The 23,746-nt window shown below is 48.2% G+C and overlaps 1 protein-coding gene across 3 annotated transcripts in view; it reads left to right on the top strand.

Moving 5' to 3' along the window:
* The window catches only part of CMKLR1 (chemerin chemokine-like receptor 1), a 39,630-nt gene extending 27,814 nt beyond the window's left edge, over window positions 1-11,816 (top strand). For 2 of the 3 annotated variants that reach the window (XM_074972684.1, XM_074972685.1), the window contains exons 2-3: window positions 8,776-8,860; window positions 9,800-11,816. In XM_074972684.1, the coding sequence (XP_074828785.1) occupies window positions 9,803-10,876 (1,074 nt within the window). In that variant the 5' untranslated portion in view covers window positions 8,776-8,860; window positions 9,800-9,802 and the 3' untranslated portion in view covers window positions 10,877-11,816. Of the gene's footprint in view, window positions 1-4,647; window positions 4,756-8,775; window positions 8,861-9,799 lie in introns of all 3 variants that reach the window. The other variant, XM_074972683.1, reaches the window with a different exon arrangement.
* The last annotated feature ends 11,930 nt before the right edge of the window (window positions 11,817-23,746 follow it).

The following is a 23,746-nucleotide window of genomic DNA, read 5'->3' as shown; positions in this document are numbered from 1 at the left end:
GTGTAAATAGGGAGGTGCTCCATTGACTGCAAGGTAGTTGCTCCAGCTATGCACAGAGTAACTGCACTCTGACCCTCTCCCCTGCTTATAACCAGGGCATCTCTCTCTGCCTGTTCCTGTCGATGCACATTCACCCAGGGATCAGACAGGGTGTGCTGCAGTAGAAGTCTCCCTGGTGAGCTCTCTGCTGCCCTCCACATACCATAGTCATTTGTAACGCACCATCGAACCCTCAGATCCCACAGTCAGACTCCCAGGACTGGCCTTTCTTTGCTGCCTGCGTGACGGTCCTTCCAGCTGCATTTACATAGAACAAACTGGAACACCCAAGACCCATGTGACTAGCAGGGTGTGTGTACCAGGATATACCTTGCATAGTACTTTAAAGGTGGGATCCTGAAATTAAATGTAATAACCCCACTTCCTGCTGCAGCACACCCCCTTGGACCACCTAGCCATGGCCAGCAAAAACACCGCCACAAAGGCCCACGGGTCAGCCAGGGCAGCGCAAACCCCAAAAGGCTGATCTAAAATAAATACCATCACACAACCCAATAGAGGTGTGTGTGTGGAGATCCCATCAGCTTCTCTGTGACCTCTTAGTGGTGAGTGTCTCATGGACAGGGCTGCGCAAAGGGCCTGGCTTGAACCAGGAGTCCATCCCAAATCAGCACAAACCTACAGTGACCAGCCCTGCATGAAGGTTTGTGAGGAGGTGACACGTGAGTGCGTTTTATTTGTCACCTGTACACCAGGTGTCTGCACCCTGCCGTTCTGTAGCCTGGAATGGACGGTCCTTCCAGCTGCATTTACATAGAACAAACTGGAACACCCAAGACCCGTGTGACTAGCAGGGTGTGTGTACCAGGATATACCTTGCATAGTACTTTAAAGGTGGGATCCTGAAATTAAATGTAATAACCCCACTTCCTGCTGCAGCACACCCCCTTGGACCACCTAGCCACGGCCAGCAAAAACACCGCCACAAAGGCCCACGGGTCAGCCAGGGCAGCGCAAACCCCAAAAGGCTGATCTAAAATAAATACCATCACACAACCCAATAGAGGTGTGTGTGTGGAGATCCCATCAGCTTCTCTGTGACCTCTTAATGGTGAGTGTCTCATGGACAGGGCTGCGCAAAGGGCCTGGCTTGAACCAGGAGTCCATCCCAAATCAGCACAAACCTACAGTGACCAGCCCTGCATGAAGGTTTGTGAGGAGGTGACATGTGAGTGCGTTTTATTTGTCACCTGTACACCAGGTGTCTGCACCCTGCCGTTCTGTAGCCTGGAATGGCTTGTCATTGCCCACTCTGTGGGTGCCTGGCTTGAACAGAGTGTCTGGTGATGGTCTGAATGCACTGGTAACCCTTGGGAACAAAATGGACAAATCCATGGTCTGATTTAGACAGACAAATGGACACACACACAAGTGAAACAAATGAATGAAGCTATGCACAGAGTTTCTGCCCCTGTGTGTGTGTGTGTGTAGACAGAGACACACACAAGTTAGATCTCTGCGCAGGCAGCCGGCTAAGACATTTGAAAACACCTACTTATATATTCCAACCTTCACTTAGAATTTTTAGCATCACCTGTTACTTTAGCAGAAGCTCATTGAATGCATCGGCCTAAACCTGTTCGCTTCTTTGTATGTGTCTCTCTGGGGCTATCTGATAGCGAAGTGGCTTTTCAGCTGTCGAAGGCTCAATGTTCTCCAGCCTATAGTAATTATTAAATGGCTTTAAACCGCTCCCTGCTGCAAGCTATCATCCTCTGATGCCGAGGACAGAGACATACTGTGCAGTGCCAAATGATGGGGAATGCTTCCGTGATTGCCACTGTAAACGCAGCTATTTAGATAATACGAAAAAAATATTTTCCGGCTAATTTCTTGGATTCTGCCTCTGCTCAGCTCAAGTTTCTACAATCTGCACCAGTTTATATCTAACTCTGTCTCGGGGTGAGCTGTCGAAGGATTTGTCACTAGGCATATGGTTTAAAATGGAGTATACAAACTAGGTGTGTGGCTATTTTATTGCAATAACATTTGCGGTTGGAATACACAGTGTACACAGACCCAAGGTGGCCGTCTGTACACGGGTGAACTTCACCCTATAAGATTAATTTAGAATGCCACACTCCTTGTTGCAAGCAAATTACCAATCAGCACAATGGTCCCAGTACAAAGCCTTCCTTTTTCTCCATCTCCGTGTGCCAGTCATGTCACATGTGCACACAGCCATGCCCAAACCAGTGCACCAGCTGAGCCGAATGGGGTGCACCCTCCGAACAGGCTTGACTATGTCAGTCATTCCCACCCGATTGTGCCAGCTACCCCAGTCCAAGGCACTGCCCATCCCAGATGGCGTCAACCAGTCATCCTGGGCTGAGCATTGTGGGAGCATCCTGACCTGGGGTTCCCAGTTACCCCTGCATGAGCACACCAGCTGTCCCAGTCTGAGTGTGCTAATCTCCCTGGTCTGAATACACAGACAGACCCAGGCTGATTCTGGATCATACACTGCTTCTGCTTTAGACCAGAACAGCAAAGAGCCAGATAATGGTGGCTGCTGGTTTATACTCACATGCTGTTACTCCTTAGATAATCACTTATTCCAAGAGTGCTTGCATTACATAGTCACTAGAGATGGTCAACAATTGTCCAGCAATGATTTTTTTGATCGAAAATGACATTTTTGGGTCTAAATGCACCTTTCTTTGGGAAATGTCCATTTCTGACAACTGCAAAATTTCAGTTGTCAGAAAAACAACAACATTTTTGGCTTGCAGTTATACAACAAAGTGCTGAAACATTTTTGCAGAATATTTTTGACAAAAATGAAAATATTTCCACATTCTTTGAAATTTTTCACAGGAAAAACTCCAATTTCCTGACCAGCTATAACCACTATCCACTCTAAGAGGATAATCAACTCATGCTTTATGCCATCAGCTGGTAACTGCATGAGTCAGGGAGTGGTTGCCCCTTTGGCCTGAGTGGTTAGTCAATATGTGGGGCCTTGCAGGGTTGTTTCCATTTGGATGAGGAATCAGTGATACAAGGCAGGTATTTTCTTTGTGCATTGTTTGTTTTCAAAGAACACACATGAAGTCCTGTTTCTCTGAACATAGTAGAAACAAACAAGAGCAGGCAGTTTCTTTGCTCAGAAATCTCCCAGTCTGACACTCCAGTGAACTCTGTGCCCAAGAAGGTTTATCTCTTTGCTTCCTCTCTGGGTCATGCTCACTACTCCGTCTTCTGTTTCCAGCACCCACAGACAGCAATCAAATATCCTATCCGCTCAGTTTGCATCAGGGAAATCCCTCAGTCCACATGGCTTAGCTCTGACCTGCCAGGCAGCCTAGTCCTTGGGTGGTAGCATTTATTGTTTGCAGTTGTCTTTACAACATAATGGGGTTTGATTGCTCCTTCTACTGAGCCTGAAGGAAGATCCTTGGACACCCATTGGCCTTAATGAGGTCTGTGACTTCTTTTGAATCCCAGAATCCACTGGTAGCAGCCATTAGCATCTTTCAGCATAGCAGTATCTTTCTCTCCACATATGAAACATTGCAGAACTGACCAGGAGGATATAGGTTTCCTCTTCCTCTGAGAGCATCAGTTAGTTTCCACCAGGCTGGGTCCTGGGGCTGAAGGACTGATTCCATAGGGCTCATCTTACAGATTTTTCAGAAGCCAGTGAGATGCCTTTCCTGGGATATATTCATGCTCACCTCCACTTGCAGTAGCATGGAAGGGATTATCTCCCATTGCTATCTTCATGAAAGCAGTCTGACAATGGTCATCACCTGTGCTGAGGGCTCTTATAAGGGGATGGGGATTAATTGTTCTCCACATCCACTGGAAGTAGGACAAGAAGTGATGGGCTTAATCTGCAGCAAGGGAGACTTTCTAATTGTCACGGTAGTTAAACTCTGGAATAGCTTCTAAGAGAGGTTGTGGAATCTCCGTCACTGGAGGCTTTTAAGAACAGGGTGAAAAACACCCATCGGGTTTACTTGGTCTTTCCTCAGTGCAGGGGCCTGGACTTGATGACCTCTCCAGGTCCTTTCTAGCCTGAGATTTCTCTCATTCAATGTACATTGTACCAATGCACCCCAGGTGAAAGTCACCCCAGTGCAGAAGACTAGCCACAAGGCCTATGCATGGCTTAGGCCTCACATACCTGGTGTTGGCTCACTGAGTGTTACTCAGAGTACATGGAATCTCTCCTATTCCCAGGGAAGCTTTGATTGTCTGGCTAGCGAGAGTTTGGGTTTTTTTTTAGTCATTTGCTTTGTACATTCTCCTTTTATTGTCCAAATGTTAATGTCCAATAAAAAGAAAGTAAAAAAGAACCAAATAAACAGAGAATCCCCATAAATAACCCATTAAATATAGCTTTGAAATGTCAAGCTAAATGTCACCTTGGGAACTAGTTGTTCGGAGCAACAATAAAACAGAATTTTTAAATAAAAAAAGACGCATGTGAGCTCCACGGGAACAAAGTTCTGGTAACATCATAAAACTTCTCCACATGCATTCTCCTAGCTGGGGACTTACACCTCACTACTCAGTGCGGTGTATGAGCACTAATCAGAAGTAAGCTCATCCCAACCAGCAATCTGTCATTTATATTTAAAGATTTCTCCAGCCAATGTGCGACTGCCAAGGAGCTGTTGTAGGAACCTCCGGATCATCAGGGGTGTGTATCACACAAGATGAATTCCCCATCATCACAGAGAGCATTGGGTGAGTTTGATCTGATGGGCCAACCTCAGAAAGGTTCAGGGTTCAGATCCAGCAAAGAAAAGGCCCTAGACATTCTGATGTTTATCAGAACCATCCACCTTTCTGAGGCCTGTGAAATTAGGCTGGAAATCTCACATGAACAGGGACTTTCTGCTACTGGTCAGGCCAGAATTACATCAAGAGTAGCAGTGGTATTTTAAGCGATTGGATGGATCACAGTAGTACAAATGAAAAACAAGTGTATGAGAGAGAGAGAGAGACGGGTAGGAGGAGTTGGTGCAGAAAGTTCAATTGACCACTTCAGAACCATCCTTCTGTTTGGGTTTGGGTTAGCTCTAGAAATGGAGCAGGGTCCATAGGCATCAAACTTTTCCCCTAGTGTTGTGGTCTGGGACTTAGGCAGTTGGACCTAGTGGTCAGAGCAGAGCTGGTCAGGTCTAGTGGTCAGAGCAGAAGCTGGGAACCAGGAACTGGAGCTGGAGGTCAGAGCTGGAGGCAGAGTCAGGAGTCAAGCCCAGGGTCAGAGCCAGAGACAGTAGCCAGGGGTGGGGTGTAAAAGCAGGGATCTGGAACAGGGCAGGAACCAGGAAGAGGACTGGAAGGCAGGGTCTAATATAACAGCCGGTCAGGGATTCACTTCATTGCCCAGACAACTTCCTGTGCCTCCTTCTGGCTTAAATAGAGAGTCTGAGCCAATCAGAGAGGCCAGAGGTCTCCTCCAATCAGGAGCTTCGTAGATGGTGCCTGTGTTGAGGTAGGGTCCATCAGCCCACACTCCCTGCTGGGTGGTGGCTGCAGTCTGGGTGCCTGCAGACCCAGATTCGAAACTCAGGATCCCTCAAACCTAGCCAGATCTTCCACCCTTATATTGCGTTCTACACCCTGCTAAAAAAAGTACTCCAGACCTGTTCAGTAAGAGTCAGAGATGCTACCGTTTCCCTTAGCGATAAGGCAGTGCCGGGGCTGGGTCATGGGGTGCGCAAAGGCGGGTTGGATCATTTGGGGGCCTGTTTGTATGAGGAAGGATGAACCAGGGAAGGCAGCTCCCTGCTCTTTTACTGAAGCCTTCTCCCATAAAACCCTGCAGGGCAAACGAAGCCGGTTCCTGCCATCGAGACCATCTCTGGTTTTGCCTTTCGAAAGGTAACAATGTGAAAATCACTGGCCTATAAAGGGAACTGTTAGAACGGCTCCTTAAACAGGAACATTAACAGTCAGCTGTATAACAACCACTTCTGCTGATGTTGTTACTTCCGCTGGATCATCAGCTTTAATTCCTCCTCACGACAATAAAGGGTTCACCAGGGGCAGGCCTCCTTTCAATTCAGGCCAATATACAAGCCGGGTCCTAAAATCTCATTTATTACAGTCACTTGGTTGTCTCCCTGCAGAGCGTCACTTTGTCCTGGAGTGAGACTGATACAAGGCAGTGGCTGAGGTGTCATGCAGCAGCGTAAGACCCAATCCTGTGTCGTCACCTGGACTCTGGTTCAGGAAAGCACTTCAAGATGTGCCTAACTCTTGAGGTCAATGGGACTTGAGCGCTGTGCTTAAAGTTAAGCAGGTGCTTAAGGGCTTGTCTACTTAGCGCGGCAATGCACCCTACAGGGTGGGATTTGTAAAGCGCACTCAGGTGTTGCGCGTTATGTGGTCCAGGTGCTGCACATTATGCTGGTGTGCACTCAAGGTCCAGCGCACACCACCTTGAAGTGCACTCGGGAGCCTTTAGGAGGGTGGACATGGCTCAATTAATGTGCAACACCTGAGTACGCATTACAAATCCCACCCCCGGAGGGTGCATCACCACATCCTGTAGATAAGTCCTAAGTGCTTTCCTGACCTGGGACCATGAGTAGCTGATGGACAAATGGCCAAATGTTCCTTGGTTCCATCAGCAAATCTCCCATAAATTGAGATTCTCAGGGATGGGCCGAATTCATCACCCTGGATCCTAAACACTCCCTGACTTGTATTGGGAGTGATGGGGTGTCTCAGAATCTAGCCCTGAGCAGAGCTGAACTGCACAGCATGAGCCCAGCTCTCAGCATTGCCGGGATGTCTTCTGAGCGATCAAACTTGGGGAATCTGCAAAGCGAGGCTTAAAAATCTTGTTCTCTCGCCTCATTTTTTTGCTTCTTCCTGCTTCTAGCTGGGCTAGACTAAGAGCAGGGCAGCCTTTCCAGTTGGGTTTTGGAACTCGGGGTCCTTGTAGGGCACAGGGCATGCAGAGCTGAATGACAATTAAAAATAATTAAAATAAAACAAAAGCCAACCAGGCTTTCCCCTCCGGCCCTTTGCGACCAGCATACGCATGAGATGCATCTTCCACGTGAGATAGTGGCTGCAGAGCCAAGGGCAGCATGTAACGACCCTTAGCGAGAACATTGGCGAACACCCTCATTTAGTTCAAGCTTGAGGTGAAGGGCTGGTTCAGTTCTTGCACAAAAGGGGCAGATGATATGTCACTGTATTTTGTGCTTTTATTACTGTTTGTTCTATGTCAATCCAAAGCCAGCTACTCTTTACCTAGGAGAAGAAGATAAAAATCAACAGCTAATACAAAACTGAGGCAAATGGCAAATATTGATTCAAACAGGAACAATTCTTATTGAATTCTGTAAATGAACAGTTGTCTAGTATTATCCTGAGGTATCTAGCTCAGTTTGTCAGACCCAAGAAATTTAGGCAGTTTGGGAAATGTTGAGATGTACAAAAAGACTTATCTGAACCTCCAGACTTATCACTAATTGACAGAGAGATGGGTCCAAGCCTCAAAATTTGCATTTGAATGTAGATTCAGATGTGGAAACTGGCACAGTTCAAAGGTCTCTAGACGGAGTGCTTTGGTTCATTACTCAGTCCTTACACAGGTAAACTTCTGGTGACAGGCGATAGGAATTTTTAACTCAGTAAATGGATGATGTAATCCTATCATACAAGGAGGCTAACGTACTTTCCAGTCCATTAGTAACTAAGGAGGATGTTAAACAATATCATCTAGAGATATATATTTTTAAATTAGCCGGCCTGGATAACTTGCACAGAAGAATCCTAAAAGAGCTGGCCGAGGATATCTCTGCCCACTGATGTTATTTTTAAATAAATCTTGGATTACCAGAGAAATTCACTCTCACAAGCTGCCGTGTGAGTGATACAATATACAATAGGCTATGTGCATATCCCCTTAATTACACTATCAATGTCTCACTCCTTGCCAGTGTGCAGCAGAGAAGCCAAGTGGTGCTGGTGGTTAGGCAGCAGCAGACAGGACTGATGAGTAAGGTCTTCTATTTACAGTAATGGCATGTAGGAAGTTTCTATCTGAGTAAGACGACTGAGATGTGAGCAGCGTCCATGTGACGACGAAGAATCCAGCCAGGAGAAAAAGATCCACAGGTTTACCAGCCGGGCATGGTGGGGGAAATTGTACCTGTGGTTGTCCAGGGGCTCAGAAACAAGATTAAACTTACACTCATTTATCAAGTTTGGAAAATCCTTGATAGAGAGGCTGGAAGCAACAAGAGCTGGACGGGATGGTAGCAAATGGAACTTTAGGTCAGATACACTAATTAATTAACTAAAAAACACTGCTGTGGCCCCTGTAGCAAGAGTTGCCAGAGGAAATTACTACATGCAAAAATCAGATAAGTTTAACTTCCCCAAACAACCCTTTTAAAATCACAGGTGGCTGTTTGTCTAAAAGGTCTGCATTAGCAATTATTTTGGGGAAGTTCTCCGGCCTGCGTGAGGCAGGAGGTCAGACAAGATGATCACAACAGCCACTTCTGGGCTTGGCATTTCGTAATCATCCCTGTGAGTTTTGTCTGAACTCAACACAAACATGGATTTCCTCCCTTCCAACCCATCTTTCTGAAGGGTGCATGGCCCTAGTTCGATCCCTGTTTTGATATTCTATCTGTGCGCCTGCACGTGCCTCTGAATAGGGAGTGCTTTCAAAGGGAAGAACTGTCCGTGTTGGTCTGGCTAATAAACCCGGTGGGTCTCTTTCCCGTATTGCAGGTGTTTCCAGCTATTCGGTGAGTGGATGAGGCCCCTGCTACAGGGACACTGAGAGTGGAGCTGAAAAAAATACGGGAGTAAATAGGTGAGATTTAATAAACTGCGTACAGGGCGACATTCTAGCCTTAGTCATCTCTGCGCAATGCCACAGAAGTCAGTTGAGAGGCATATTTGCCTGAGAGTAAAATTTGGCCCCAAAATGTGCAATTGAACGAATGCTGAGGAGGAGAAAGAGCAGAGCAATGATATTTTGCACTTATCGGAGGATCTCAAAGCACTTAACAGAGCACCAATTAATTAAGCCTCAGACGCTCCCTTGGGTGGTGGGTGGGTCGTATCAGACCTATTTTGCAACGCGAGGGGCTGATTCCAAACCTTGATGCAATCAAACAGTTTTAGATCATGCCCTGTGGTACCAAATGCAAAATTCTTCACTCGGCCCTACGAGTGTAAATCCACAGTAAGGGCTGCAGCTCTCAGTGAAGACGCTACCCACGGGAGAGCTTCTGTCTGCATGGGTATTTCATCTCCCTGAGAGGCAGGAGCTGTGTCGACGGGAGAAGCTAGTGTTTGGACCAATACAGACACTTAAATGCCACGACTTGCAGCCTTTCCTTCATGTCTTTGAGCCAGGATTTGCTCTATTTGACTGACCAGTCCTGGAAGGGCTTGCAGGCAGCCAAAGGCAGGTTTTCCCATAGAAACTGCATGTCAAATGTGTATACAATAGCATCATGTTGGCACCGTACATGATTTTAACCCCACTTTGTGACATAATAGTGCACATTCTACTCTTAGATACATGCACAGAGTTGCCAGCTTCTGTCCTCACATGCAGGTATGCAGCTCCTCTGTAGACACATGCATTTAAGGCAGCATGGAGCAATCCATTTACGCGACAAACTAAAGTCTGTGGGACAAATCCTGAATTCTTCACTCCTGTTGATTTGGCCTCGAACAGAAACAAGCAGAGAGATAGTCTATAAAAGAACCGCCTGGTGAAATTGTTGTGATTTGTTTACAGGTAATGGAGATCTACAATTCCTCTTATGACTACTTGGTGGATTATGATATTTATGATGATGATTTGCCCACGGTTAGTGTTAAGCAAGAGCCATCGCATGATGCAAGAGACATTGCTAGAATCCTCTCTGTTGTAATCTACAGCCTCACCTGCCTCCTGGGAATTCTGGGGAATGGCCTAGTCATCACGATCATCACTTTCAAGATGAAAAAGTCCATCAATGCCATTTGGTTTCTCAACCTGGCTGTTGCCGACTTTCTTTTCAACATCTTCCTGCCGCTGAATATCGCGTACACCGCCATGAACTACCATTGGGTCTTTGGGGCAGCCATGTGCAAGTTAAACTCCTTCCTCCTCAACCTGAACTTGTACAGCAGCGTGCTGCTGCTGATGACGATCAGCCTTGACCGTTGTGTGTCCGTGGTCTTCCCAGTCTGGGCCCAAAACCATCGAACCACCACTCTGGCATGTTTGATTTGCGTCGTCGACTGGGTGGTTGGTTTGGTCATGAGTTTCCCATCTCTCATTTTCCGGGGCACTGCAACTCACCAAGGCAAGGTGATTTGTTTTAATAACTACTCCTTGTCCAGGAATACGTCTGACCATCTTCAGGGTGTGATGAGACACCAGACTGTAAACATCATCAGGTTTCTGACAGGGTTTGTCATTCCCATCACCATCATCACAGTCTGCTACATGATCATCGTCTTCAAGCTGAAAAGAAACCGGCTCGCCAAATCCAAAAAGCCCTTCAAGATCATTGTCGCCATTATTGTGACCTTCTTCTTGTGCTGGGCCCCCTACCAAGTCCTGAACCTCCTGGAAACACAGCATGACCACATCTCCCATGTGGTATTCATGATTGGGATTCCCATCACCACGGCTCTGGCTGTGGCCAGCAGCTGCATGAATCCCATCCTTTATGTCTTCATGGGCCAGGACTTTAAAAAGTTTAAGGTGACCGTCCTCTCCAGACTAGTGAACGCACTAAGTGAGGACACCACTCACTCGACTCTCGCTCAGAGGAGCTTCTCAAAGATGTCCTCAATGACTGAAAAAGAGACCGCCCTTCTCTGAGCAATACCTTTGGTACCTGAGGGGCTCACCCAGGATAAGCTCCCATCAGCTTTTATTTGGATGCAAAAGATAATTGCACTGAGATCTTTGAACATTCTCTAGTGCTTTCAAAATATGGTTGAAGAAGTGTTCCAAGCAGTGCCTGGGTTTTCCCGATCAAATCTGTGCATCTGCCCACATTAGTCATGTCTGATGACGGGTGCCATGAATCTTCACTATAGATTCTCTGACCCAGATTGTTAAAAAGTGACAGACCATATGCACTCGCAATACCAGCGCTGGTAGCGCTCCATGTACCTTTTGCTTGCACCTTTTACACTTTTCTCCTCATGTCTCCTGAACTGCTCAAGAGAAGGACAATACTACCTTAAAGCACCTGGAATCAAAACTGCAGATATGGATTATTATGTCCTAGAGTTTAGAACGCTCTGTGGCCAAAATGCATTTCCATCCATGTGGCTCTTTGACTATTGGACTAGTTAATTCATTTAGTCTTTTGACCAAATCAGATCCTCAAAGATTATACATGCTCACACCTAATAATTGTGTGTTCAAACCCTGCATTAGTGGTGACTGCACATGCAGTCAGACTGGTATTTTCATGCACAAATCTCCAATTGCACACGCAATTGCTTAGTCTATGGGCAAATTAGCACCCAAATGTAAAAAATTTTACCTTAAATGACTAGAAGACTGGGTAATGTAGAAGTTTCCAGAGACCAAGGAAATTGAAGAGACCTATCCCAAAGAGAGATAAAAGTGCAGAGAAGAGAAAAACAGATTCCTTCCCACTGAAGTTGGAGAGAAGGTGGAGGAGGCCATGACTTGTAACTCTTAGCTTTGAGGACATCCTTCCAATGCCCACCACTAAGGATAAGATTATGTCACGGAAGTCATGGATTCTGTCACTTTCACAGACTGCCATGACATTTTCCGCGTCAGCCCCAAGGTAGCAGGGGGCCGGAGCTGTCAGCCAGCGGGGGCCCTGGAGCGCCGAGCAGCACCAGGCTGTGAGGGCCCCAGAACTCTCAGCCACTGCAGGTGGCAGGAGGCCCCAGAGGGTGCTGGGAGCACCTGGGGGGCCACCCACAGGTGGTGGGGGCACCCGGAGGGCAGCGAGCAGCAGGGGCCCCTGTCCATGACTTTTACTAAAAATAACCATGACAAAATCTTCACCTTGCCCATCACACACAGTGGGATCAAAATGTGGTGCTAGTCTAGCTGGGATATATATTGCCTATTATATAAGAAAATGATTATGAATATGTTATGTACAGCGTATGCATATAGCCACTTAACCAACATCTTAAAGGCATATAATATGTTGGTACGAGTATAATAAGTTTTTAAATTGTGTTCTGAACATTCTTTTCTCATCAAGTCCACCTGAAGTCAGAGAGGATACAGAAGAACAAATAAATATCAGACAGAATACTGATGTAAGCAGTGTCAGGATGAGCTCCACCCTGACATCTGGTGGTGAGGTGTGGCAAGTTGTGGAAAAAAAACTTCAGGGGCCGATCTCATTTGCATAGGCACACCCACCCCGCCTAGACTGAGGCCATAGCTGCCCAAACGGTCACTTTGGCTGCTGTGGGATCACCAGTGTCTCTGTTATTGGGGCAGGAAGAATAAATTGTTATTACCCTGATTATGGGAACTGTGCTGGGAACTGTACTTGGCCTTTTGTTAGGATGGAGGGACTCACCATCAATTAAGTAGCACTCGCTAGGCAAGGGTCATGGGTTCCAAAACTGTGTGAATGGAGAGAGGCTGGGGACAAGTATTAATACTTGGTGGTATGGGCCCCTTGGTGGGGGGCCTTACATGCTAATTGCACTTCCTCCTCTCTCCACTGTGGAATATCAGAGCTAGTTTTGATTTCATTAGGAGTCTAGTTACAGGCTGCTGAGCTCACTTTGGGCTAATGGTGCACCAGCACTGAGGCTCCCCTACTACAAGCTGAATTCACCAAAGAGCTGAGCTGAAATCACTGAGTGTTGTGTTAAGTAGGGGGGGAGCCTGAAGATATACGGTGGAGCAGTTTGCAGGACGGCTGGAGTGCCTTGTGGACAGGCTGGCGGAGCAGTTCGTAGGACGGCGGGAGCTGTTGGTGGGATGCGGAGCAGTTTGTGGACCGGCTGGTGGAGCAGTTCGTGGGACAGCGGGAGCTGCTTGTGGGCTGCCGAGCGGAGCGGAGCTGAGCGAAGGAGTTCGTGGGGCGGCTGGGGAGCGGAGCGGAGCGGAGCAGAGCAGAGCGAAGGCCTATGGGGCTGTGGGGCGGTCAGCTTCAGATCATGTAAGGTGCCTCTTACCCCTGTCCCATCTCCACCCAGGGTGGGAGGTAAAGCTCCGCAGATAAACTTTCGAACTCTGGGGCTGCCCTGACCAGGGACAGAGACTTTTGGATCATTGGACTTTTGGGACTTTGGGTGATTTGGGGTTGCTGGACTCAAGAACCAAAGGGAAAGGGGCATGCCCCAATTTGCTTGGGGTGGGTTTTTTTTTGCTCATGGGTTGTGTTATGAATCCTGTTGGTGGTGTTTCCCCAACATAATGCCACATTGTTTCTCTCTGTTATTAAAAGGCTTTTTGCTACACTCAGCTTGCGACATGTGCTTGTGAGAGGGGAAGTATTGCCTCTTGGAGGCGCTCAGCGGGGGTGGTATATATTTGTCCCAGGTCACTGGGTGGGGGCTCGAGCCGGTTTGCATTGTGTTATTGGAATGGATCCCCTAGATATTGAACCCGGCCCTTGTTGCTGCCAACTCTGACGGGCAGAAGGGTTACACTGATAAAAACTTACACTCACATAACACCTGTACTGCAAAGGGATCAGAAAATGTTTCTGCTATACATACTACGTACCAGGATAACTTCTTCCACTACTACAATGCAGCCACCTCTGGGGTTGAACGTGGCACCGCATGCAAAAACACTACACAACCGTTTCAGACAAGAAGTGAAGAATAACTTGTCTGATTAAAACTGAGCGGGAGCACTTATGGAAAAGTCCTATAGAATCTATAAGGGGTAAAAGTACCAGGGCACTATAGAAATGTAAAAGGGTTATATAGAAATTACTCTAAAGATCTATAATACTTATTCTCTAGCGGAGATATAATTATGGAGGAGAACTAGGTAAGGTCGCACTGAGTTTCCATTCTAGCCCCGACTTTGCCAGCCCTTGACCGCCACATCTACAAAGAGGGGAAATCAGCCTCACAATGGGTGAGTTAGGTCTTCCACCACATCAGAATCGAGTTGGATTTGGCATTCCTGAGTTAGGACGTTTGCTATTAACTTCTCTAGGGGTATGTCTACACTACGAAATTAGGTCGAATTTATAGAAGTCGGTTTGTTAGAAATCGGTTTTATATATTCGAGTGTGTGTGTCCCCACAGAAAATGCTCTAAGTGCATTAAGTGCATTAACTTGGCGGAGTGCTTCCACCGTACCGAGGCTAGCGTCGACTTCCGGAGCGTTGCACTGTGGGTAGCTATCCCACAGTTCCCGCAGTCTCCGCTGCCCATTGGAATTCTGAGTTGAGATCCCAATGCCTGATGGGGCTAAAGCATTGTCGCGGGTGGTTCTGGGTACATGTCGTCAAGCCCCCGTTCCCTCCTTCCCTCCGTGAAAGCAAGGGCAGACAATCGTTTCGCGCCTTTTTTCCTGAGTTACCTGTGCAGACGCCATACCACAGCAAGCATGGAGCCCGCTCCGGTAACCGTCACCCTATGTCTCCTGGGTGCTGGCAGACGTGGTACTACACAGCAGCAGCAACCCATTGCCTTGTGGCAGCAGACGGTACAGTACGACTGGTAGCCGTCATCGTCATGTCCGAGGTGCTCCTGGTCACCTGTGTGAGGTCGATCAGGAGCGCCTGGGCAGACATGGGCGCAGGGACTAAATTTGGAGTGACTTGATCAAGTCATTCTCTTTAGTCCTGCAGTCAGTCCTATTGTTCCATCTTCTGCCGAGCAGCCATGAGATGTGGATGGCATGCAGTCCTTCTGCACTGTCTGCTGCCAGCCAAAGATGTAAAAGATAGATGGAGTGTATCAAAACAAGAAATAGAGCAGATTTGTTTTGTACTCATTTGCAAAACCCGCCCCCCGTCTAGGGGACTCATTCCTCTAGGTCACACTGCAGTCACTCACAGAGAAGGTGCAGTGAGGTAAATCTAGCCATGTATCAATCAGAGGCCAGACTAACCTCCTTGTTCCAATAAGAACAATAACTTAGGTGCACCATTTCTTATTGGAACCCTCCATGAAGTCCTGCCTGAAATACTCCTTGATGTAAAGCCACCCCCTTTGTTGATTTTAGCTCCCTGTAAGCCAACCCTGTAAGCCGTGTCGTCAGTCGCCCCTCCCTGCGTCAGAGCAACGGCAAACGATCGTGCATCTGAGTTGAGAGTGCTGTCCAGAGCAGTCACAATGGAGCACTCTGGGATAACTCCCGGAGGCCAATACCGTCAAATTGTGTCCACAGTACCCCAAATTCGACCCGGCAAGGCCGATTTAAGCGCTAATCCACTTGTCAGGGGTGGAGTAAGGAAATCGATTTTAAGAGCCCTTTAAGTCGAAATAAAGGGCTTCATCGTGTGGACAGGTGCAGGTTTACATCGATTTAACGCTGCTAAATTCGACCTAAAGTCCTAGTGTAGACCAGGGCTAGGACTCTCTGCCATAAGGGAACGTTAGGGAGGTAGAATTCCCAAAGTGAGAATTCGGCCAGGACGTCATGGTGCGGCTGGCCAAAGAGCCATGGGATTTTTTTAACGGCTCTTCAATCTCACGGCTCTCCTGGATGTTAGTTTTAATGGGCATGTTTGCCTCTGGTGCCTGCATTTCCTCTCAGAATGGCATAGCCTGAGAGTGCTGCGAATCAGACGGTCTGACAAGTTCCTTGGAAATACCCTCCAACGGGTAGATCGGGAGAGAGCTGCCTAGCGTTAGCTAAACAGACAGGTGCAGAGTCTCTTGGTCTTTGCTTCAGAACAGACCCCAGCTGTGGTCCATGCTGTCAGCAAAACCTAGGTTGTTTCTAGCACGCCCGAGTCGGGGGGTTTCCGGTTTCAGCCGGGACCCTGACAAATCACGGCCGGTTCATCTGAGAGTGAAGAAAAGGTTGCCATGGGCCCCTCTAAACAGATCCTGCTGAGTCTTTGGGGCTGGCTCCAGCTCCCATGCTCTCGCTAATCAGCGCCGGGGAATAATTGGATTCTTCACCCACCCCTCTAGGGCTTGGCAAGGCATCTACCGCTGTGGTAGCTTCAGCCCCAGGACAGCAACGCTTTGAAGCACATAGCGAACTTTAAATATGAGAGTCATTCCACTGCAGTCAATGGGCTTACCCCTGTGCACGGAGTTAAGTGCTCTGCTGAATCAGGAAAGCGATCCAGCACCGTGACAATCAGTGACATTTCGGGGTATGCGGGGGGCAGTGATTGGGCTCAGACGCAGCATCCCAGAAATGGAAAATTCTCAGCAAAATACAGGGAACAATCTTTTTTGCAATTTCTTCTGGGCAAAAATCAATTTGCCTCACAACCAGAGCAAATTCCTTTGTCAAGGCCTGAGGCTCCAAACTGTGGCAGCATCCATCGCCGCTGGGTCTGATGAGTAACTCTGAATGCCTGCAAGGGACGCCCCGTGAAATCAGTGGCGCGCCTCAAGGAGTTTGCCTCTGGACTGGGGAATTGAATGCTGGAGCAGCCTAGATTTACGCAGCCAAACAAGACCCGCAGCAGCGACTCTCAGAGCCTGGGTCAACTGCCGTGAGCTGGCAGGGGCTAAAAACAAGCAGGGTAGCCTTTCGGGCTTGGGCTGAAACCCAGCGAGGGGGAAGAGTCTCGGCGCCTGGACCCCAACCCAAGCAGGAGCATCTCCCCTGCTTTTTTAGCCCTGCGGCGTGAGCCCAAGTGGGTTTACCCGGGCCCTGAGACTCATTGCCGTGCAGGTGGTTTTGCTGGGTAGAGTTACCCTACGTTTGTCTCATACGGGGTTCTGAGCACAGCCACAAAGAAACCCTCCTAACAGTCCTCCCAGGGATGCAAAGGGTTCCAGGCTGGGAGAAATGCCAGATTTAAAAAAGCGTTTTGCTTCACTTTTGCTCTTTTAGGAAAGCCGGTCGCATTGCTGGCTGGGTTCATTTTATCCTGCCCCCTTTATGAGGCAGAATGAGGTCACGGTAGTGCAATCATCCAGGCACATTGCCCCATGACCTCTTCAAAGACACAATCAAGACTCTCATCCACGTGGCTTTCACCAGGCTCCAGTAGTGAAATATCTTCCCAGGTACCCCCCCAGCCCCTGCACCCCATCTCCTCGCAGGTCACATATCAGGAGTGGTAGCAACAATCCCTCCAGTGTGGTGTATTAACTCCATTCCAGCTTGATGCCTTTCGATTCAGAGCAATGCAAAACAAAACTCCTTAATGCTGCCTTTCAGTTGTGCGATACCGAAATAAATTGACCTCCTGACCCTGGCAGCGGGCGGCTTATGTGCAGAGGCCTAGGATTAGATTGTCTCTGCTCCGTGGTGGATCACGAGCCCGGCTCGGAGGGGTTCAGCCCTAAATGCGGTAGATCAGGGACTCGGCGAATGGAGGGGGAAGAAAAAATAGGAAGACAACCAATGACTTCAGAAGCCATAAACGCCACGTGAAAATCGATGGGCTGGGTTATTGGCATTGGCAGCCCGTGTAGAGAAGAGAAATCTATCGATCAGGCTCGGCTCAAGCCAGTCGCCGAGCAGCTCTGTTCCGGGGTAAGTTTTAATCCATAAAGAAAATTAGCTGGAACAACTGCAGTTTAAAAGCTATGTAGGCGCAAACTGAGATCTTCTCAATACCGTAAGGCGCGGTCTGCAGGCAAAAGACGCCTTGCTGAATGACAGCCCAGGGGTTAGCGCTCCTTCCATGCCAAGCTCTCCCCCCCCCCCAGCACAAAAGGGGGATGGGAAGGCAGAGTGGGGGCTGAGGATTTGAGGAGGTCTACTCTCTGCCCTGCCCCCGACATGCTCTAGGTGGGCTGGGGGCACAGCTGGCTCTGCCAACTGGACTCTCTCGGAGAGCTCCAGCCCCTGGGCACAAAGGGGCCAGCACCAAGGAGAGAACCGGACCCAGTATGTGGCTAAAAATACATGGCTGGCTTTGTTGCACTCACAGAGCATTTGGGCAGAGCCGCGGTGGCTGAGCAGAGGGGCCTGGGCCATGCCTGGTGAGCTGGCCTGGGGGAGCTGGGATCAATGCACTCTGCATCATGCCTTAGTGCTGGGTAACACCCTAAGCCCCTCTACCAGCAGCAGCATGGTGGCAGAGGGGCCTGGGCAGGGGCCCCAAGCTAGGACTGTGGAGCTGCTCCTTCGGAGTGACATGCTGCGGCTCAGCAGGGCATCCTGCTGGCGCACGGTCGCCCTGGGGCTTGCAAACACAACACGCTTCGCCAGCAGCCCTGTGGTCAGTGGGTGACATTCCCTCAAGGCGCGATTTGAGCAACACCAGCCAAGCAGCTGAGGACGATAGGTGCCCAAAGCCCATTGGCATTGGGCACCAAACTCCCTTTGGCCCCAGTGCACATCCCGTCCCTCCTGCCAGAGATAAATACCCCACAGCCTGTCGCGTGGAGTGAGAACTTAAAATGACATTGTGCATGGCACTTAACAACTACCCACCTACGTTTCAGATTCAGACAAGTTGTCTTTGCTTGTGGTTTCATTGTCAGGGATTAATTGCACACATGCGCCCCATCCCTCCTATGTGTGGGGATTGATAGCACAGAGTAGAGCAAAGACATATCTCCTGGTAATACGGCAACAGAGTAAGTTTGCAGGATCTGGGCCATGGATCCTCTGCTCCTCTGGGAGAGCAGAACGAACTCCTACCCCTCTCAACGCCCTCAGAAGGCATCAGACACAGTATGAATGGAGCCACTGAGTACGCCAGTGAAGTCACTGCAGTTGTCTCAGCTGGAGTGAGAGATGAAACCGAAATTCCACCAGCTGGGTGCCACCAAAATACCCAGGGCGAATTGGGTAACTTGGATCCACATGATTTCCCAGTTAATGAGGACCACGTGCTTTGCAGTAGGGATGACAAACCCTGAAAAGATTTCGATCCTTGTTGTGTGTTCCCTCCATCCAAGAATGTGTCCAGTTAGCTCAACACTGAGCCTGACCTCCATGCCGGGGTTTCTTCCTTCCTGCCTGTATGCTGGGCTCACCCCAACTCCAGCCGCCCCATGATCCACATTTGGGGAGACGAGGCCGGGGGGCCAGGCCACTTTGCCCCCCTGGTGTCTGCCTCTGAATTGATTCTCAGGAGGGGAAGAATTCCACATGGACAAGCAGTCGGGGTAAATGGAATTCACCCACTTCTCCTTTGCGGAATACAGCATTTGGTTTAGGGTAGTTTCCCCTCTTCTTTTGTTACCTCTGCAGCTGAGGGATGCATTGTCATTTTGGTGGTTCCCAATTCCACCCCACCCCAGTGTCCCGGGGGTAGTCATAGCCAAGAGGAGTCAGGGGCATGGACCCAGATCCTCAATGGACCTTTGATGATCCAGGTCATAGTTCTTTTTTGCTCCTCTTGGGAGAGTAGAATGAACCCTTCTCCACAGGCTCAGCAAAAGAGAAGTGAAATGCCTGTGGCTTCCCAAGCAGTGGCACCGGCAATCCATGCCTGCCGAAAACTGCTGCATTTGAGATGGGATCGCAGCTTACCCCAGAGACCGTCTGAGACGCCGGAGGTTCCGACGGCTCACGCAACCACGAAGGCCTCGCCCGACTGCTGCTGCGGTGAGCTGAGGAGAGTACGCTGCTCTGTTCCTACGATGTGAATTACAGTCAGCTGAGGGCCAGGATGGGAACACCTAAAGCTTTCGCTTCAAGTGGAGCTGAAAAGCAGGTCCCCAGAGGTGGGGCGAGGACATTTCGCCCCTTATCCTCTCACATTCGGGTTTGTGATATGGTGCAATTGCTGGGGCTCTGTCTGTGTGGCAGGAAGAATTATCTGCAGGCGGTGAGGAGTGCACAGTGGTAATTGCCAATCTTTCCCCTTTGCTCTGATGCCAAGAAGGAAAGCGCACACCAGGAGTGTATTGCCACCCTGACAGTCACTCAAATGGCAAGAGGAGAGAGGGAATGTGTGCCGAGTGGCGAGCCCTGCAGAGAGAGCGGCATCCTATAAACACCCGGCTTGGGTACCGTGACCCACAATTCACCTTTCCAGTAACACTCGACTCAAAACCTCTCCTTCCCTCCCACAACCATGCTGCATGCATATTGGCTGGCCCAGCTTTGTAAGTCAGTCAATGGTCACAGGACACACATACGAGGCTGCCAAGCAGGACTCCAGTACATCATCACTTGAGCTAAGGAAAGATTTCCATCAGTTGCCCAAGGCATTAATGGTGATAACCTCTTTGGGGGCATGCTGCTGGTAGATGCAAATTAAACAATGCTGAGTCAGACCCCAAAATCATAAGACTGGCTTAAAAAGCGCGAGAATTAAAAAACAAAAAAACGAATTACGTTTGGTTTCTTTTCCTTTGCATTCTGGTTGCTGAGCCTTTAGAGTCACACTTGAGGTTACTGCAGTTTCTGTGCTTACATAAAGGCTAGAAACCCTTACTATTTCTAAACAAACAAAAGCTGAGCTTCTCACTTACGCAAATACCCCCAGAAATTGAGACTTTTAAGAAAAACACCAGAAATCACAAGAGTGGCAATCAAATCACGAGAACTGGCAACAATGAGATTAGTTTAGTCACAAAATGTGATTTACCTTTTACATAGTTAGATCAGGGAAAAATACCTGTGGATTCTTTATCAAGCAAACAAAACACCCATAGAAAGTTTTCAAATAATAAATCCCACTTCAAGATTTCTCTCTTTTTTATCACCCATCAAGTAACTTTCCTGTCGTTGTGTTACCATTCAGGGAGACTGCATAGCCCATTAATAAATCTTTTAGATAAAAGATGGGCTGAGCCACTCTCTCTAGCCAATTTCATGCACAGTTAATTTGGGAGATAATTTATACTTTGGCTTCTTGACTGCTAGCAATGAGCGGAAGCCGGTGACATGATTATTTATATGTTGATTTCTTTGGATCAGACACAGCTATTAAAGCGATCAGGGAAATCTACGAAAAAAATCAAGACAGTGATATTTTAAAAATGCAAATCAATGGGCAGATTATTGTTGGGTTAGTGTCCAGGTAGCACGAAGATCATTTGTAAACCACTTGGCCATCTACCATGGTCCCCCGGTGAGAAAATGATAACCTGCCAACAGAAATTTTTAACCTAGAGAATTACAAAGACAATTATTTCCCTGCTATCAAATTCTATTGGATAGTTCCAAAAACATATGCAAACAAGGAGATTCAATTCTATTGGGTTTTAGATAAATTCCTGTAGAAACCTATCAATTCTGAGGCTGTTCATTTCTATATTATTTTGCATAAGGGGAGGAGTTATGCTTACTGACAAAAGACTGATTGTTGCCTTGGGAGTGAGACACGCTGGGTTCAAATCCTGGAGAAGCTTCCACAAAGCTGCAATGGAGTTGTCGTTTTTTCTGTGCGGCTCAAACAGAATTTCCAGGCTTGATGCAGAAATTCCTGGTGAGGTTCTCTGGCTTGGGCTCTGCAGGTGAGCAGACTGGATGAACAGGAGGACAAGGATGGTCCCTTCTGGCCTAAAAATCTATGAAAATTGATGTATGAAAATCGATGAAGATGAACTATGAACTGCCCAGTTTTGCCCAATTTCTTTTAAAAAAGGCCATTGCCTTAGGTCGGGTAAATAAGCAAAGCTCCAGGTGAAATCCAGAGACTAACACCGATTTACTCCCCCTGCGGGTCTGGCTCAAATTGTTCAAACAAATCAACCTTTAAAAAAAATCCAGTTCTGAGAGAGGTCTAACCAAGAATCTTGCATCCCACCAACCCCATGCTTCGGAGGAGTTTGGATCAGGAGTCAGCACATAGGTCATGTCTCCGTGCCTCAGTTTCCCCCATCAAATGGACATAATGATACATCTGTCCCTCACAAGGGTGTGGTGATGCTAAAGCTATTAATAATTCAGAGTGAGGGGCCTAAACAGATCTGAGGATCTGGGTCTAAAATACTTTGTTGATTAGACCCACAGAGCAAAGGGGTTTGGCTAAACCTCCAGCCAAGTGTTTCATCTGCATAATCTTGTGAGCGTGGAATTGATAGGGAGCTGGGATGCCATGGCATCCACTGATGTGATCAGTTAGATGCTTATCAGAACGATGGAAAGTTCACACCTTGTTATTTATCCGACACCTTGGACAGCGCACTTACAAAGCAATGAGCTAAAATACAATGAAATCAGCAGGTATTAAAACTCAGTGGGAGTTTTGCCTGAGAAAGGCCCTCAGGATCTGATTTTTCCATGATCAGTAATTAATTAACTAGATGTCACAACAACGCCCTGTAAGGTAGGTAAATATTATTACTCTCATTATTCACATGGGGAAACTGAGGCACAGAGCGGCAACGTGATCTGCTCGTAGTCACACAGTGAGTCAGTGGCAGACCTGGGAATAGAATCCAGGAGTTGTGGCACAGCTCCCCAGCTCCCCCTCAGCTCTAACCATTGGATAAACCAGGTTCAAACTCACGCTCTGCTCGTTGGAGCCCTGGGCGCATGGGACCTCAGCAACGAGCGAGTGTTGAGAGAATGCGGAATTGGTCAGCGCTACACTCGGCTGATGCAGCAACTCATGGTGTCGGATGCCATCAGGTGGTCGAGGGACATCTCCCTAGAACGCATCCCCGGACATAGGCAATACCAGGAGGGATGAGCTGGAGTCCTGATGAGGAGCACAGTGGGGAAAGTAACTGAAATACTTCCCTCATGGATTGTATTTTCTAATGGACAACCTACCCTAAATTCTCAATTACTGAGGGACAATCTTCACTCATTCCTATATTTGCTTGCCATAGCCAACTCTCTCTATAACTTTCCATGAGTGATGTACCCGAATGCTTGGATGCTAACATCTAAATTGTATCGTTAAATTTTTTAAACTTACTTGGGTTATTGCTGATTATGTACTATATATATTGTATTACTTTTAAACCAACCGTTGTACTTTTGAATAATTAAAGCACTATACCAGAGATCAGCAACCTTCGGCACACGGGCCGCCAGGGAAAGCCGCTGGAGCGCCAGGCCGGTTTGTTTGCCTGCCGCGTCCGCAGGTTCGGCCGATCGCAGCTCCCACTGGCTGTGGTTCGCCGTCCCAGGCCAATGGGGGCTGCGGGAAGAGCGGCCAGTACGACCCTCGGCCCGCGCTGCTTCCCGCAGCCCCCATTGGCCTGGGACGGCGAACCACAGCCGGTGGGAGCTACGATCGGCCGAACCTGAGGACGCAGCAGGTAAACAAACCGGCCCGGCCCGTCAGCGGCTTTCCCTGGCGGGCTGCGGGCCAAAGGTTGCCGATCCCTGCACTATACCCAGATGTACAGACTCTCTTTTCTTAACCTATATATTAGATCATTCTCTTTAATACAATTTGTATACCCGATGAGAGTGTACCATGTGCTGAAGTTGCTGGCTTGAGGGCCACTGCAGTTCTAGCAACCTCCGCAATGATGAATGGAAGCCATGTAGCAAGGTATTAGCTGTGGGACCCTAATGATTTAAAGAGATGAATACATCACAGCCCATACACTCACCGCACTGCACCGGTTTACTAACACGAGCGTCAGAGAGAGGGTCCCACAGGAAAAATAAACACAAAGATTTAATTTCTCATGGAAGATTAGAACAGCTATTGACCTGCCTAGCAGGAACAGCGACCCCAGCAACAGCCATTTCCTAGCTTTA

This window comes from Natator depressus, chromosome 15 (genome assembly GCF_965152275.1).
Source record: "Natator depressus isolate rNatDep1 chromosome 15, rNatDep2.hap1, whole genome shotgun sequence".
Lineage (NCBI taxonomy): Eukaryota > Metazoa > Chordata > Testudines > Cheloniidae > Natator > Natator depressus.
Note: the sequence above shows the minus strand (reverse complement) of the source record. Positions and strands in the feature narration are given on the sequence as shown.